General features: G+C 45.4%; 1 protein-coding gene across 2 annotated transcripts; it reads right to left on the reverse strand.

Annotated features, from left to right (window-relative positions):
- Positions 1-1068: 1068 nt before the first annotated feature.
- On the reverse strand, positions 1069-10741 carry NIFK (nucleolar protein interacting with the FHA domain of MKI67). Of its 2 annotated transcripts, XM_012468367.3 has the most exons (7): positions 10553-10740; positions 9102-9239; positions 4345-4453; positions 3123-3334; positions 1918-1977; positions 1711-1779; positions 1069-1301 (listed from the first exon to the last, which is right to left on the reverse strand). In XM_012468367.3, exons 1-7 carry the CDS (start codon positions 10673-10675, stop codon positions 1113-1115), a joined length of 900 nt encoding a protein of 299 aa, XP_012323790.2. In that variant the 5' UTR covers positions 10676-10740; the 3' UTR covers positions 1069-1112. The 2 variants fall into 2 exon arrangements, with proteins under 2 accessions (XP_012323790.2, XP_064238919.1); XM_064382849.1 differs by lacking the exon at positions 1711-1779 and having other exon boundaries at positions 10553-10741.
- Between the last annotated feature and the right edge of the window lie 4230 nt (positions 10742-14971).

Genomic DNA, 14971 nt, shown 5'->3' on the forward strand with positions numbered 1-14971 from the left:
GAGATCTTGGCTCACTGCAACCTCTGCCTCATGGATTCAAGCGATCCTCCTGCTCAGCCTCCTGAGTAGCTGGGATTACAGGTATTCGCCACCACGCCCATTTCTTATTTTTAGTAGAGACGAGGTTTCACCATGTTGGCCAGCATGGTCTCAATCTCCTGACCTGTGATGTGCCTGCCCTGTCCTCCCAGAGTGCTGGAATTACAGGCGTCACTGTCCCTGGCTTCATTTTTCAAATTCTTTGTAGAGTGAGGATCTCATCATGTTGCCCAGCTGGTCTCCAAGCCCTGGCATTAAGTAATCCTCCTGCCTCAGCCTCCCAAAGTGCTGGGATTACAGGCACGAGCTACTACATCTGATGGCAGCGTTTATAATGAATCTGAATTTGCTAATGAAGAGGAAAATTTACCATATTTTTTCCCAATGACTCCCAAGTCCTATTCGAAAACAAATAAATTATAGAAAAAAAGTTTATTTGCTGGTTATTGTTTGAATCTTGAAATACAATTCCTCACTGATGATACTGGTATAAAATGGTGGTTATTAATTCATGCTAGCCCAATGAAAACTAAAATGATTTGTAAAAATGAGTCATTTTTGAATCTCTATTAAAATCTGAATACATCAATCTGTGCTAACACTGGAACTGCCTTCTCATTCTACATATAATTTAACTTCCAGCTTCAACCATCTGGTGTTGAAATCTAAAGCACCCTCATGAGTTAATGTCCCTAAATCATGTAGATGGACAAACAAGATTGGTGGTCTTTAACTGGTGGTGACAGAAAAGGCTGCAGTTTAGTACTTAAACCTACACTTAGCGGTCCCCCTTCTATCCAGGCTGAGTAACTAAGGAGAACAATGAAATGCCAAAAGAAGACTAGAGAACAGGACAAAGAGGCAATGTCAGCCAAGCCACTGTAAACCGGTCTGCACCCTTGTGTTTCAGCCAAGGGCAGGCAATCCAAAATTACAGGCTGCTTTCCTTAACTTGACCAAACAGTGTATTTTTCCTCTGACAATCTTGTCAAGGGTTGCATATCATTGTTCCTAGTAAAATACAAAGTCCACCCTCATAAAAATATTGTATTTTTCAGAAAATACATTAAAAATCATTGATTGCTTTTTCTTCGTCTTTTCTTCCGTGAATGTGCAGGTGTTTGAGTCTTTTGTATTTCTTCCTTTACACAGGATACGGGCTGTTTGAAAACTATTTCATTATCTTTATCATCATCATTCAATTCAGTCACTTCAGATTTTCGTTTCTCCAAAAATGTTGGTGTACAAACTGGTGTGGGGCCCTGGATTCAATAAGTAAAGATTATAATACATAAATGTAGAACAAGATTATGACTGTACCCAAAATATCACCTCTCTTCTATTTTTACAAGTTATATCACATTATTTTAGGCCTGTTTCAATCTTTTGGTGATACTATTGTAAAGAATAAAGAACTGAGATGCTCGTCACTTAGTACAGAAATTCACAATTATGAGCCGCTTATCAAACTTAGTACAGAAATTCACAATTGGAACATAGCATGTTCCATTATAAGGTGTTACGCAGAAAATTGCTAAATCAACAATAAAGATCTACCAAATGTGACAATATTCAATTTGAAATCTTAAAATAAGGGTAGCAGAAACTGCCTTTCTTTCTTCAAATTATTTGTATAATACCTGGTGTCTGAAATATTGGAGACAATTTTACCTGGCTATCTACAGTCTTCTCAGGAGTGTCCAGAGTGCCTACAACCTTTTTCTTCTTCTTATGTAAAACCTTAAAATAAATTTTAAAAGACATAACAGTTTGAATACTGATCAGTTATAGTAGTCTTAAATGTTTTTCTACTTATCTTTCTCTAATATCTGGCATGTAAAATGACAAAAAAAAAACAACAAACAAACAACATTTTACCTGGCCTTCTGTAGACTTCTGACGATTAGTTTTTGAAATACTTTCCGTTTTCTGCAAAATCTTTAATTAAGAAGTTACAAATTAAAAGTCTCATATCTTTTCTTTTTAAACTTAGCATTAGATCCTCATATATATTATCAGTAAATCCTCCCTAATGACAGAGCATTTCAATTTAAAAAGCAAAACTCATAAATACAGTGAATAATCTCAAGTGAAGGGCAAAACTAGGAGAAGCCCAGTTGAGGAACTGACAGAGCTGCAGAGGTTGAAGGGAGCTCACTGATTCACAGAATCTGAATTCAGGTGGGTGGAAGCAGGATGTGCAAAGGCAGGCCACCCTCATCGTCCCTAAGTCACAAGCAAAGTACAGGAAAAGCAGTGCTTGCACACCTCTTTTCAAGCTGCACTGTCTCAGTTCCCAGATGGGTTCACAAGAGTACCAGGGCCTAAGGTTCCGTCAGATTATCTCCTTAAAGGACACTTCCTCTTCTGTATAATGGAAATAACAGAATCTGCTCTCATGTTTTAGGAAGAACCTACAATGTTTCAAAAATTTAGTCAGGCCAGGCATGGTGACTCTCGCCTGTGATCCCAGCACTTTCGGAGGCTGAGGTGGATGGATCACCTGAGATCAGGAGTTTGAGACCAGACTGGCCAACATGGTGAAACTCCATTTCTACTAAAAATACAAAAAATTAGCCAGGTGTGGTGATGCACACCTGTAATCTCAGCTACTTAGGAGGGTAAGGCAGGAGAATTGCTTGAACCTGGGTGGTGGAAGTTGCAGTGAGCCGCGATTGTGCCGCTGCACTCCAGAATAGGCAACGGAGTAAGACTCTGTATCAAAAAAAAAAAAATCTAGTCAAAAAACTGGCTGGGCATGGTAGCTCATACCTGTAATTCCAGCACTTTGGGAGGCTGAGGTGGGCAGATCACCTGAGGTCAGTAGTTTGAGACCAGCCTGGCCAACATGGAGAAACCCCATCTCTAAAAATACAAAAATTAGCTGGGCATGGTAGTATGCACCTGTAATCCCAGCTACTTGGGAGGCTAGAGGCAGGAGAATCGCTTGAACCCAGGATGCGGAGGCTGCAGTGAGCCAAGGTTGTGATAAGCACTAGGCTAGGTACTTTATGAGATACAAAGCCACCCCCTCCCCTCCCCACAACAAATCACAAAAAAAGATTTCATGAAGAAATATTTACCAAAGAAGGAAAATCATAATCAATTCCCTTTTTAGCTAATTTCTTCCTGAGTAACCTTTCTTTCTTTTTAAATCGCTCCTCCATCCGTAGCTTTTGTGTTAGTGTCCGATTCTTATTATACCGTTTCACTGATGGATATGATGGCTGCTTAAATGGAACATTCCAGTCTTTAAAGAGTTCTTTATGTACTTTTTTAGGCGGCATAAGACGACCTATTTTTAAAAAGAAAAAAACATAAAAAATTTCAACCAAATGGTAGGAAAGGGATTTTAATGTTAACTTTAAAATCTCCCCTGTGCCATTCCTCACATAGTCATCATGACGTGGTTGGGTACAGTGGCTCACACCCGTAATCCCGGTTTCTCTCACAGCAATGGGAAGTGAATAGAGAGATGCTACCTGGGCAGCCTTGTCAGCTGTGAACTTGGGTACCTAAGATGGCCACATGCCACCATGGGCACAGGGAGGCCAGAAACTTCGCTCTGCCTCCCAAGGGCAGCAGGATCTGGAGACGGATGCTCTCTGCACTCTATGGGCTGCACCGGCTCCTTTCTGAGGATCAATGTCTAATCTGGTGCTGTCACTCCTCTACGCCTTCTAGCTTTTCTCGTGTGGAAGAGCTACAGCCACTGCCATTTAGATGGATTCTGCAATGCAATTTCTGACCTTTGCTGCTATCCCCACTGCCCTCAGGATGAATTCTGAACTCGCTGACTTAGAAAGCCTGCAGTAACCCGACCTGAAGCCTCTTCCTGCTCCCTCATCTCTTGCTACTTTTCCTCACGTTCCCTCATAGCCAAATGCTCAGGCACCTCTGCTTTGGCATTCACTGTCCCTCAGCCAGGAATGGTCTGTCTTCACTTCTGTCCCCTTCACCTGGCTGGTTCCTGTTTAGTCTTCAGGTTTCAATGTCAATGCTATTTCCCCAGATAAGTCTTTCACAGCCCATAAGGATGGGTTAGCTGCTTCTCCTGTGTGTCGCCAAGGTAACTTGCCCAGTTCCATTTAGGAAAAAAACAGCCCTCATGCTGGGAGATTTTAAAATTCCAATTAGAATCTGCCTGCGACACACACTGAAATCCTTTCACCATTCTGTTAAGAGTCATCCCACAGATGGAGTGGCATGTCCAAGCAGTTAAGCAAGCCGCCCTTCCCACCACAGTCACCCACTAGCACCAGGCAACCCAGGCAACCCAACTACCATAGAGACAGGAGCACTTACACTCCAAGAGTCTTTCACCAAAGAGGTAGTTGTTCATTGTTTCAGCAACTATCTTGGCAACATCCTTACACTCAAACTCCACAAATGCATAGCCTTTGCTGTTTCCAGTCTGCAACAGAGAATCCGCCACAAAAAGCAGAACGATTAGATTTGAATGCATTATTAAATTCCTAAAATGCCATTATTTTAAATAATGTATATTAGCCCCTTATCAAACATTAAGACACATTTAATTCTAACTTTAATTCACATATTCTAGAGACTGTTATGGGAAAAAGAAAAGATGCAAGAGTCTCAACACACAGCTGGTTTTCTGGTATTCCTGGGATTTTCATTACATATGATAAATATACAATTCCTATGGCTGGAACTTATTCAACAACCACCCCATTGTATAAAAGTCTTTAGTTGGGTGTGGTGGCTCACGCCTGTAATCCTAGCACTCTGGGAGGCTGCGGTGGACAAATCATGAGGTCAGGAGTTCGAGACCAGCCTGACCAACATGGTGAAACCCCATCTCTACTAAAAATACAGAAATTAGCTAGGTGTGGTGGTGTGAGCCTGTAACCCCAGCTACTTAGGAGGCCGAGGCAGAAGAACTGCTTGAACACGAGAGGTGGAGGTTGCAGTGAGCCAAGACTGCGCCACTGCACTCCAGCCTGGGCAACAAGAGCAAAACTTTGTCTCAGCAGCATGGGGAGGGGAAAGACAGATGGTGAAGTGGAAGACAGACACTATGAAATCCAACCAAGTGTACCATCACTGTAAACCGATATAAATCTTTTGAGAAGTGATTTGAGAATATAAGTTATGTAATTAAAAAAAAAAAACTTTACCCAGTGATTCCAGAATGTTGGAAATACCAAGCAAACAGTCAAAATTAGAGTGAGCTTGGCTTTACTACTCAAAAATGCTGGAAATGGTAAATTTTCATGCATCTCCTCAGTGAGCAGGATTTTTATAAGACAAATGGCCAGAACTCTTCAAGAAAAACCAAACAAGCAATAAAGGGCAAGGAGACTGTTCTAGATAGGCTTAGAAGCTTTAACGAGTAAATGTAATGCACAGATCTTGAGAGGGACTCAGAAGAGGTAACAAAAAAGAATAGCTAAAGACATTTTAGGGGCCAGGCACAGTGGCTCATGCCTGTAATCCCACCACTTTGGGAGGTTGAAGCGGGAAGACTGCTTGAGGCTAAGAGTTCGACACCAGCCTGGGCAACATAGAGAGACCCTGTCTCTACAAAAGAAAAATAAAAAACATTATCCAGGCGTTGTGGCACGCACTGGTAGTCCCAGCTACTTTGGAGGCTGAAGTGGGAGAACTGCTTGAGCCCAGTTTAAGGCTGCTGCAGTTAGCCATGATCCTGTCACTGTACTCCAGCCTGGGCAACAGAATGAGATCCTGTCTCAAAAACAAAACAAGGCTAGGTGTGGTGGCTCATGCCTGTAATCCCACCACTTTGGGAGGCTGAGGCCGGTGGATCACCTGAGGTCAGGAGACCAGCCTGGCCAACATGCTGAAACCCCGTCTCTATTAAAAAATACAAAAATTAGCCGGGTGTGGTGGCGCATGCCTGTAGTCCCAGCTATTCGGGAGGCTGAGGCAGGAGAATCGCATGAACCTGGGAGGTGGAGATTGCAGTGAGCTGAGACTGTGCCACTCAACTCCAGCCTGGGCAACAGAGTGAGATTCCTTCTCAAAAAACAAAAGAAAACAAAACAAACATAGAAACAAAAAACCATTTTCAGAACAACTGGAGATACACAAAGATGGTGCATTATATACCATTATACTGTGGTTACATTGAGAGATATGTCCTCACTGTCAGATTTATGATGAAGTATTTAAAGTATTATAACTGCCGCTTTTTTCTAATGGTTCAGAAAAAAAAAGTGTGCGTGTACGTGTTTATATAGAAACAAAAAAATGAAGCTAACGTGTTAGGATGTTAATAATGGGTGAATCCAGTTGAGGACTGTAGAGATGATCATCCCACTATTTCTTCTACTCCTCTATAGACTAGAAATAAAAACACGCAGCTGGGGGAAGAATTACTATATTGCAATAGGGAAAAACACTTGTACTTTTCAGACTCAGAGCTTTACCTTTTTAAGGGGTAATAGGATCAGTTTAGGTCACAAGGATACTAAAAAAAAAAGCGAAACAAAACTAGGCCAGTCGCGGTGGCTCACACCTGTAATCTAAATCCTTTGGGAAGCTGAGGTGAGTGGATCACTCGTCAGGAGTTTGAGACCAGCCTGGCCAAAATGGTGAAACCCTGTCTCTACTAAAAATACAAAAATTAGCTGGGTGTGGTGGCGTGCACCTGTAATCCCAGCTATTTGGGAGGCTGAGGCAGAAGAATCACTTGAACCCGGGAGGTGGAGATTCCAGTGAGCTGAGATTGTACCACTGTACTCCAGCCTAGGTGACAGAGTGAGACTCTGTCTCAAACAAAACAAAACAAAACAAAAACCAAAAAAACAAAAACAAAAAAAAAACCTGAGTAGAATGAAATAGAAAATCATCAAACAAAACAAGTTTAAACATTGTCTCATTTGACTTTTACTTCAGTTATGCTTACCTGCATGTGTATGTGTGCTGGTTTGTGCTGTAAAACTTACTCTTTTTTGTTTTAAACCCTCATCTTCTTTGTGATGGTAAAAACTTACTTCTTACTGAGAACCAAAGTCTGCAAAATACTCTTCTAAAAAAATCTGCCTATACCTGCATAAACACTTCGTAGCGGCTTCATCTAAAGAGTTAAGAATAGTAAAAAACCTAATGTTTGGGCTGCGTACAGTGACTCGCTCATGCTGTAATCTCAGCATTTTGGGAGGCCTAGATGGGCAGATCACCTGAGGTCAGGAGTTCGAAATCAGCTTGGCCAACATGGTGAAACCCTGTTTCTACTAAACATACAAAAATTAGCCAGGTACAGGGGCAGGTACCCGTAATCCCAGCTACTCAGGAGGCTGAGGCAGGAGAATCACTTGAACCTGGGAGGTGGAGATATAGTGAGCCGAGGTTGCCCCACTATACTACGGCTGCCTGGTTACACAGTGAGATTGTCTCAAAAACACAAAACAAAACAAAAAAACAAAACCTAATGTTCAATAGGAGGGTGGATAAACTTCAGTTACCCAAGTAACAAGGAACGATGATAACAAAGGCACTAGAGTTACAGGAATAACGCTCAGATTACTGAACAAAAAAATTCAGCTGATTAAGGATAGAAATAATAGAATTTTAAAATAATACTATATGTACATTTATATATGTAAAAACTTATATATAGCACTGAAAACTGAATTTGTGAATTTAATTCCCTACTTAAAGGAGAAGGTGAAGAGCATTGGGAAGGGTACAAAAGGGACCTCAATTCTACCTATAATCTGTATCTTTAGGACAACTAACAGATGATGGACGCACACCCTATGCCCTAGATGCTAAATCAAATAGGTGTCTATGGCTACAACCCATTAAAGTTTATGTGTGGAGAAAAAATAAAGTGGGTAGGCTAGGTACGGTAGTTCATTCCCGTAATCCCAGCACTTTGGGAGGCCGAGGTGGGTGGATCATGAGGTCAGGAGTTCAAGACCAGACTGGCCAATATGGTGAAACCCAATCTCTACTAAATACACAAAAAATTAGCCAGGTGTGGTGGTGGGCACCTGTAATCGCAGTTACTCAGGTGGCCGAGGCAGAGAACTACCTGAACCCGGGAGGCAGAGGTTGCAGTGAGCCGAGATTGCACCATTGCACTCCAGCAGCCTGGGCCATAGTGAGGCTCCATCTCAAAAAAAAAAGAAAAGAAAAGAAAAGAAAGGCCAGGCGTGGTGACTCACGCCTGTAATGCCAGCACTTTGGGAGGCCGAGGCAGGTGGATCACGAGGTCAAGAGATCGAGACCATCCTGGTCAACATGGTGAAACCCCGTCTCTACTAAAACTACAAAAAATTAGCTGGCCATGGTGGCGCGTGCCTGTAATCTCAGCTACTCAGGAGGTTGAGGCAGGAGAATTGCCTGAACCCAGGAGGCGGAGGTTGCGGTGAGCCGAGATCGTGCCATTGCACTCCAGCCTGGGTAACAAGAGAGGGAAACTCTGTCTCAAAAAAAAAAAAAAAGAAAGTGGAATAAAGTGGGTAACTCCTCTACTCTTGAAACAAGCTACATATGCCTTTTTCTCATTAGAAGGCAGGTATGACACAATAGTAATTATACTTATATAGTGTTTGCTGTGTGCCAAGCAATAATTCTAAGGACTTTATATTTATTATTTCATTTAACCTTTGACTAAATACTCCCGCGAAGTTTTACTCACATTTAACAGATCACAACACTGAAGCATGGTATGGTCATATCACTCTAACTAGTAAGGGCTAGAGCCTGGCCCTAAAGCTTGGCAGTCCAACTCCAGAGTCCTTATCTTTATTCACTATATAAACCTTTGCTATTATAGGGATGCTTGTACCAAAGGCTAATACAAGAAGATGGATAAACCTGGTCCTCATACTTAAGTTCATTTACCAGGACTGTAACTTAATGTAAGGATTTGGAGCAATGTAAAAAACTTTTACAATAATACTGATTTTGCTCCTGTGGCTGTTTCAGATTCTAAACCTCAGCCACTCTTCTTTTTTGGAACGAAATCTGATAAGCAATAATAAATACATAAGTGAACGTGCTCTTTAATGTCAAAGATAATACACATTTGAAAAACAAAACATCAAACGCAACTATAAAAGCCTTACCCTTTTACTTCTGGACAGTCTGAACCGTGTCACAGTGCCAAACTGGGAGAAATAGGAAAAGATCTGGGTTTCGTCAAGTAGGTTAGGCAGGTGGCGCACATAGACGACTCCAGGAATAAGTTGTTCTTGTTTTTTTCGCTGAAGACATAAAGACCAGGTAAATTAAGTATTTTTTTCTTTCTTTTTCTTTTTTTTTTTTTTTGAGATAGTTTCCCTCTTGTTGCCCAGGCTGGAGTCTAGTGGCCCGATCTCGGCTCACTGCAACCTCTGCCTCTCAGGTTCAAGCAATTCTCCTGCCTCAGCCTCCCGAGTAGCTGGGATTAAAGGCACCTGCCACCACGCCCCTATATTTTTTTGTATTTTTAGTAGAGACCGGGTTTCACCATGTCGGCCAGGCTGGTCTCGAACTCCTGACCTCAGGTGATCTACCCTCCTTAAGTGCTGGGATTACAGGCGTGAGCCACAGCTCCCGGCTAAATATTTTGAAAATAAGAAAATCACATTGCAACAAAGCTTGCAAAACTCCTAGTCCTAGCCCTCGGCCCAAGAACGTACTCTGCATTTCCACTTACCACAGCAGTAATTAAAGAACTGGCTGTTTTAATATCTCTACCCACAAGGGCCATGGCTGAGCAGTAGTCGACTGTCTTTCCAGCCTGGCACCCCAGCACTCAGTAAAATGTCAGTGCTCAGTAACTATGTCAATCAGCGGATAAGCAAGGACATCTCTGAACAAGCCATTTTAGAGTAGAGTTCTGCCCCGGAGAACTACATAACTGTACCCTTCACTTTTGTATGCATACTGTTTACTCGCACTTCATCGAAAAATTTTCGAGACGATTGTTAACTCTCACAGTACAGATTAGCCTTTCAGCGTCTCAGTCGTCAGACCCTTACCTCTGTAACAAGAACGTCTAAGTTTCCCGGTGTATTTTATGTTAAAAACCACAGAAAGTATAAGGGATGTCAGGGGCCCTAGTCAGCAAGTGCAACTTGGCAAATAAAGTATTTTAATAGCTCTCAGATCTCCCACCCGGCATACAAACCTCCCGAAAGTGGTAAGTCTGGGGCCCCCATTTTCGGAGGCAACGCGGCAGTGACAGCTCTAACCCGGAGGTAACCTGCGGTATGGGAGCCCATTCCCTCCAGCTGGTTCCTTCCTCCGCTTCCGTCACCCCAATACCTCCCTCCCCCTTACTCTCCACATGAAGGCTCCAAGGCCTCAGCGGCCAAACCCCTCCACAATGTACTGACCAGCGTAAACCGTTTAGTCTGGGAAACCGTGGCCTGCAAGCTCAGGAGGTCGGTCCCTGATTCAGTTGGAAGACCCTGGAGGTAACGAAGGCGTGCACGAAGGCAAGAGGAGCCGGGCCGGGAACTGCGCAACCCCAGAAACCCCTAGACCCGGTGCGTCTTCCCTACTCGCAGCCTGGGCTAGGGCGCCTGCTCACCTGGGTTATGCGCTTGCGAACCTGCGCCACCTCCTTCTGAAACTCGACATCTTCTTGCGGGTTAAGCGACAAGAGTGGCGCAGCCGGGCCAGAAAACGCCGCCATGCCAGAAAACGCCGCCATGCCAAAAGCGGCCAACACTTAGCTCCACGCGGCACTCCCGGAAACGTCGGGCTCCCACGTCCTCTGAGACGGAAGTAGAATCAGGACCCGGGCGCCGCGAAGCGCGGGGGAAGGCGTGGCGAGGGACGGGGAGGGCCAAGAGTCGGGCCCCGGGTTGGAGCTGGAGCGGCGCGGCGGAGTGGAGGCAGGGCACGGGGTGCGGCGAGGCAAGGGGGCGGGGTATAAAGTGCGCCGGGGCAAGGGCGGGGAACGAGGCGTGGCGAGGGGCGGGGCATGAATCGCGCGGAGGCACTGGGGCGTGGCACCCGGCGAGACCAGAACGGAGGGCGGGGAGTAAGTCACGCCGAGGCACGGGGGCGGGGTAGGGGGCGTGGCGAGGCGCGGGGGTGTGTCTGGGGCTGGGCCGCGGCGAGCTCCGGCGCCCCCCGCTGGCGAGGCGCGGATTGGCTTCGTTTAAGAGTGCCTGAAACTAGCCGGGCGCGGTGGCGTGTGCCTGTAATCTCAGCTACTCCGGAGGCTGAGGCAGAAGAATCACTTGAACCTGGGAGGCAGGAGTTTGCGGTGAGGCAGGATCGCGCCATTGCACTCCAGCCTGGGTGACACCGAGACTCGGTCTAAAAAAAAAAAAAGTGCCTGAAACAATTACATTCACGCCTACTTTCAAAGGAGGCCTAAAATAAATTTCAAAACAATACCTGTGCTCTTGAGATGCTGCTCTCATTCCTTAATTTGCTTATTTATTTATTTATTTTTAATTGAGAGGGAGTCTCGCTCTTGTTGCTCAGACTGGAGTGCAATGGCGCGATCTCGGCTCACCGCAACCTCCGCCTGCTGGGTTCAAGCGATTCTCCTGCCTCAGCCTCCCGAGCAGCTGGGATCGCAGGAGCCCGCCACCACCCCCGGCTAATTTTGCATTTTTCGTAGAGACGGGGTTTCACCATGTTGGTCAGCCTGGTCTGGAACTCCTGACTTCAGGTGATCCACCCGCCTCAGCCTCTCCAAGTGCTGTGATTACATGCGTGAGCCTCCGCGCCCGGCCCTAATTTGCTTATTCTTTCCCTCACTAGTGTGTGAGCCCCTCTTGTGTTCCTCCGTCCGCGGCCCTTAGGGAACTTACAGCCTGGGGGCGGCATGGCTGCTTTGAGAGACCGAAGAGCCTCTTGTGGGGGCGACGGTGGAGCTGAGCCGCAGGGGGCGGGGGTGAGGGAGGCAAAGGCTGTGAGCGTGGGAGGTGTCTATCGGAGGAAGTGGGCTGCCTCGCTTGGCACTCCCTCCCAGGGCCCTCAGGCCCACGAGCCATTCTTCGGGCACACACACCCTGGGCCGCCCTCAGAGCACTAACCGCGGCTATTCCCTGACACCAGCTGTGCTTGATCTGTCGCTGTCGCCTCACCTCCCTGTTTCCTTGGCACGCCACTCCCCACCCTTCCTTTCCACTCGTTACTTACTAGTATAATAGTATTTGAAAGGTACAAACAGGCCAGGCACGCCTGTAATCCCAGCACTTTGGGAGGCCAAGGTCAGTAGATAACTTAAGATCAGGGGTTCGCGACCAGCCTGGCCAACATGGCGAAACCCCGTCTCCACTAAAATACAAAAATTAGCCGGGTGTAGTGGTGGGCGCCTGCAGTCCCGGCTAGGGAGGCTGAGGTAGGAGAATCGCTTGAACCCAGGAGGGAGAGGTTGCAGTGAGTGAGCCGAGATGGCGCCACTGCACTCCAGCCTGGGCGACAGAACAAGACTGTCTCAAAAAAAAGAAAAGTGCAAACAGCCACAGGCTCGCTTAAAACCCGCACATCCCCTCGCATTTACAACAAAACCCCAGTGTCATACCTTGACACACAGAGTCCTGGGGTTCCAGCCTATCCCCTTGCAGCTCTTCCCTCCTGCGCTGGGCTCCAACCCCATTGCCGGGTCCTTCCTTCCAGCCCTAGGAACACTGTGCAGGCCTGTCTCGTCCGCCAGGACGGCGGGGGCTCAGCTCTCCACATCTCGCTCCTTAGCCTTCAGGCCTCGGTGCGAACGCCACCTCCTAAAGGGGACCCTCCTGCGCCACCAAGTGTGCCTCTTCCCCAAGAGGCTCTTCGGTCTCTCAAAGCAGCCATGCCGCCCCCAGGCTGTAAGTTCCCTAAGGGCCGCGGACGGAGGAACACAAGAGGGGCTCACACACTAGTGAGGGAAAGAATAAGCAAATTAGGGCCGGGCGCGGAGGCTCACGCATGTAATCACAGCACTTGGAGAAGCTGAGGCGGGTGGATCACCTGAAGTCAGGAGTTCCAGACCAGGCTGACCAACATGGTGAAACCCCGTCTCTACGAAAAATGCAAAATTAGCCGGGGGTGGTGGCGGGCTCCTGCGATCCCAGCTGCTCGGGAGGCTGAGGCAGGAGAATCGCTTGAACCCAGCAGGCGGAGGTTGCGGTGAGCCGAGATCGCGCCATTGCACTCCAGCCTGAGCAACAAGAGCGAAACTCCCTCTCAATTAAAAATAAATAAATAAATAAGCAAATTAAGGAATGAGAGCAGCATCTCAAGAGCACAGGTATTGTTTTGAAATTTATTTTAGGCCTCCTTTGAAAGTAGGCGTGAATGTAATTGTTTCAGGCACTTTTTTTTTTGAGGCCAAGGCAGGTGAATCACAAGGTCAGGAGTTCAAGACCAGCCTGGCCAACTGGTGAAACCCCGTCTCTATTAAAAATACAAAAATTAGCTAGACATGATGGTGCGTGCCTGTAATCCCAGCTACTCAGGAGGCTGAGGCAGGAGAATTGCTTGGACCTGGGAGGCGGAGGTTGCAGTGAGCTGAGATCATGCCATTGCACTCCAGCCTGAGTGACAAAGCAAGACTGTCTCCAGGGGAGAAAAAAGCTTCATGAAAGACACTTAAGAGAATGAAAAGACAAACTGGACTAGGTGAAAATACGTACAAAATAGACCTCTCAGCTGGTCACATCTGTAATCTAAGCACTTTGGGAGGCTGAGGAGGGCAGGTCACTTGAGGGCAGGAGTTCAAGACCATCCTGGCCAACTTGATGAAAACCCGTCTCTAAAAATACAAAAACCAGACAGGCGTGGTGGCACATGCCTGTAATCCCAGCTGTGAGGTTTGTTCTTGGGTTCTTGCTGAGTTTAAAAAGAAGAAACTGAGGCCAACACAAGAAGATCCAATGTGAAGGGTTTATTCAGGCTCCCTGGCGAGGTTCTGCGGTCGGACAGGAGGGGCCGGAGAAGTCCCAAAAGATCAAAATCAAGAAACTGTAATTTTGGGAAAAAACATTTTAAAAAATGTTAAAGATATGCATTTACATTTTCAAAATAGGATTTACTTGAGACACATAAAAACATGACAGAACACTATAGGCTACTTTACCCAATAAAATAGGCAAAAATACATATTTTTTGCAAGCATAAGCACTTGGGTATACTAACAACAGTCATATGACTATAATAGTGATGAGCAAATAAATCATATTCATTAAGAAATAGGTTAAAAAGGGAAATATATAAGTGCATATTGCTATTGTTGGAAATTGTGTGCACCCAGATTTAAAATTGCAGTTACCCGAAATACTGTGCTGCACAACCCAAGTCTTTTGATGGGATCCGTCAAAAAACCATAATGAATCACCATCATAACATAAAGATATTCAAAGATCCGAGATGTATGGGGTGGCTGACTTACCCTACAAGACAGGAACCTAAATAAGCATTCTCCAATAAGTTATTTCCTTTGTCATTGATAGAATAATGGATGGGACAGGTTATAATCGTTATAACAGAGTGGGCATTTGGTTTGATTTGCTTTAAATTAAGCTGCAGGCTGCTGAAGGTGAAATGTACACATATAATACAACTTCATATTGTGCCGAATGCAGTATTCCAAGGTTTGAGTGATACTACGAGGAGGTTTTCTGGCTAGAGGCCCCTGAGGGAGCATTCACTAAGTCAGGGTGGCATATCTGCAGTGCACAGATCCTGAATTTCCTGCATGAGTTCAAGCAGACATTACTAATCATCACATCATTCTGTCAAACTAGTCACAGACATGTCCCTAGGATCTTGCTCAGCACAGAACCTTTCTCAACTGTTAATGTATTGAAGTTAGCATATAGATTAAAATCTACTGGGCATCCCTGATGGAGGTTAATTTATCTTAATTCAGAGTCTTGGTCCTTGGTTTTTTCAGACTCCCAGACTCAGACTCAGGGAGAGTGATTCAAGTTCATCAAGTTACTGGGGACCAAATAAATGAATACAGTGATAGATGAATCCATGATAGATAGATAGATAGGAAATG

This window comes from Aotus nancymaae, unplaced genomic scaffold (assembly GCF_030222135.1).
Source record: "Aotus nancymaae isolate 86718 unplaced genomic scaffold, 86718_ANA_hifiasm-v0.15.2.pri h1tg000029l, whole genome shotgun sequence".
NCBI lineage: Eukaryota > Metazoa > Chordata > Mammalia > Primates > Aotidae > Aotus > Aotus nancymaae.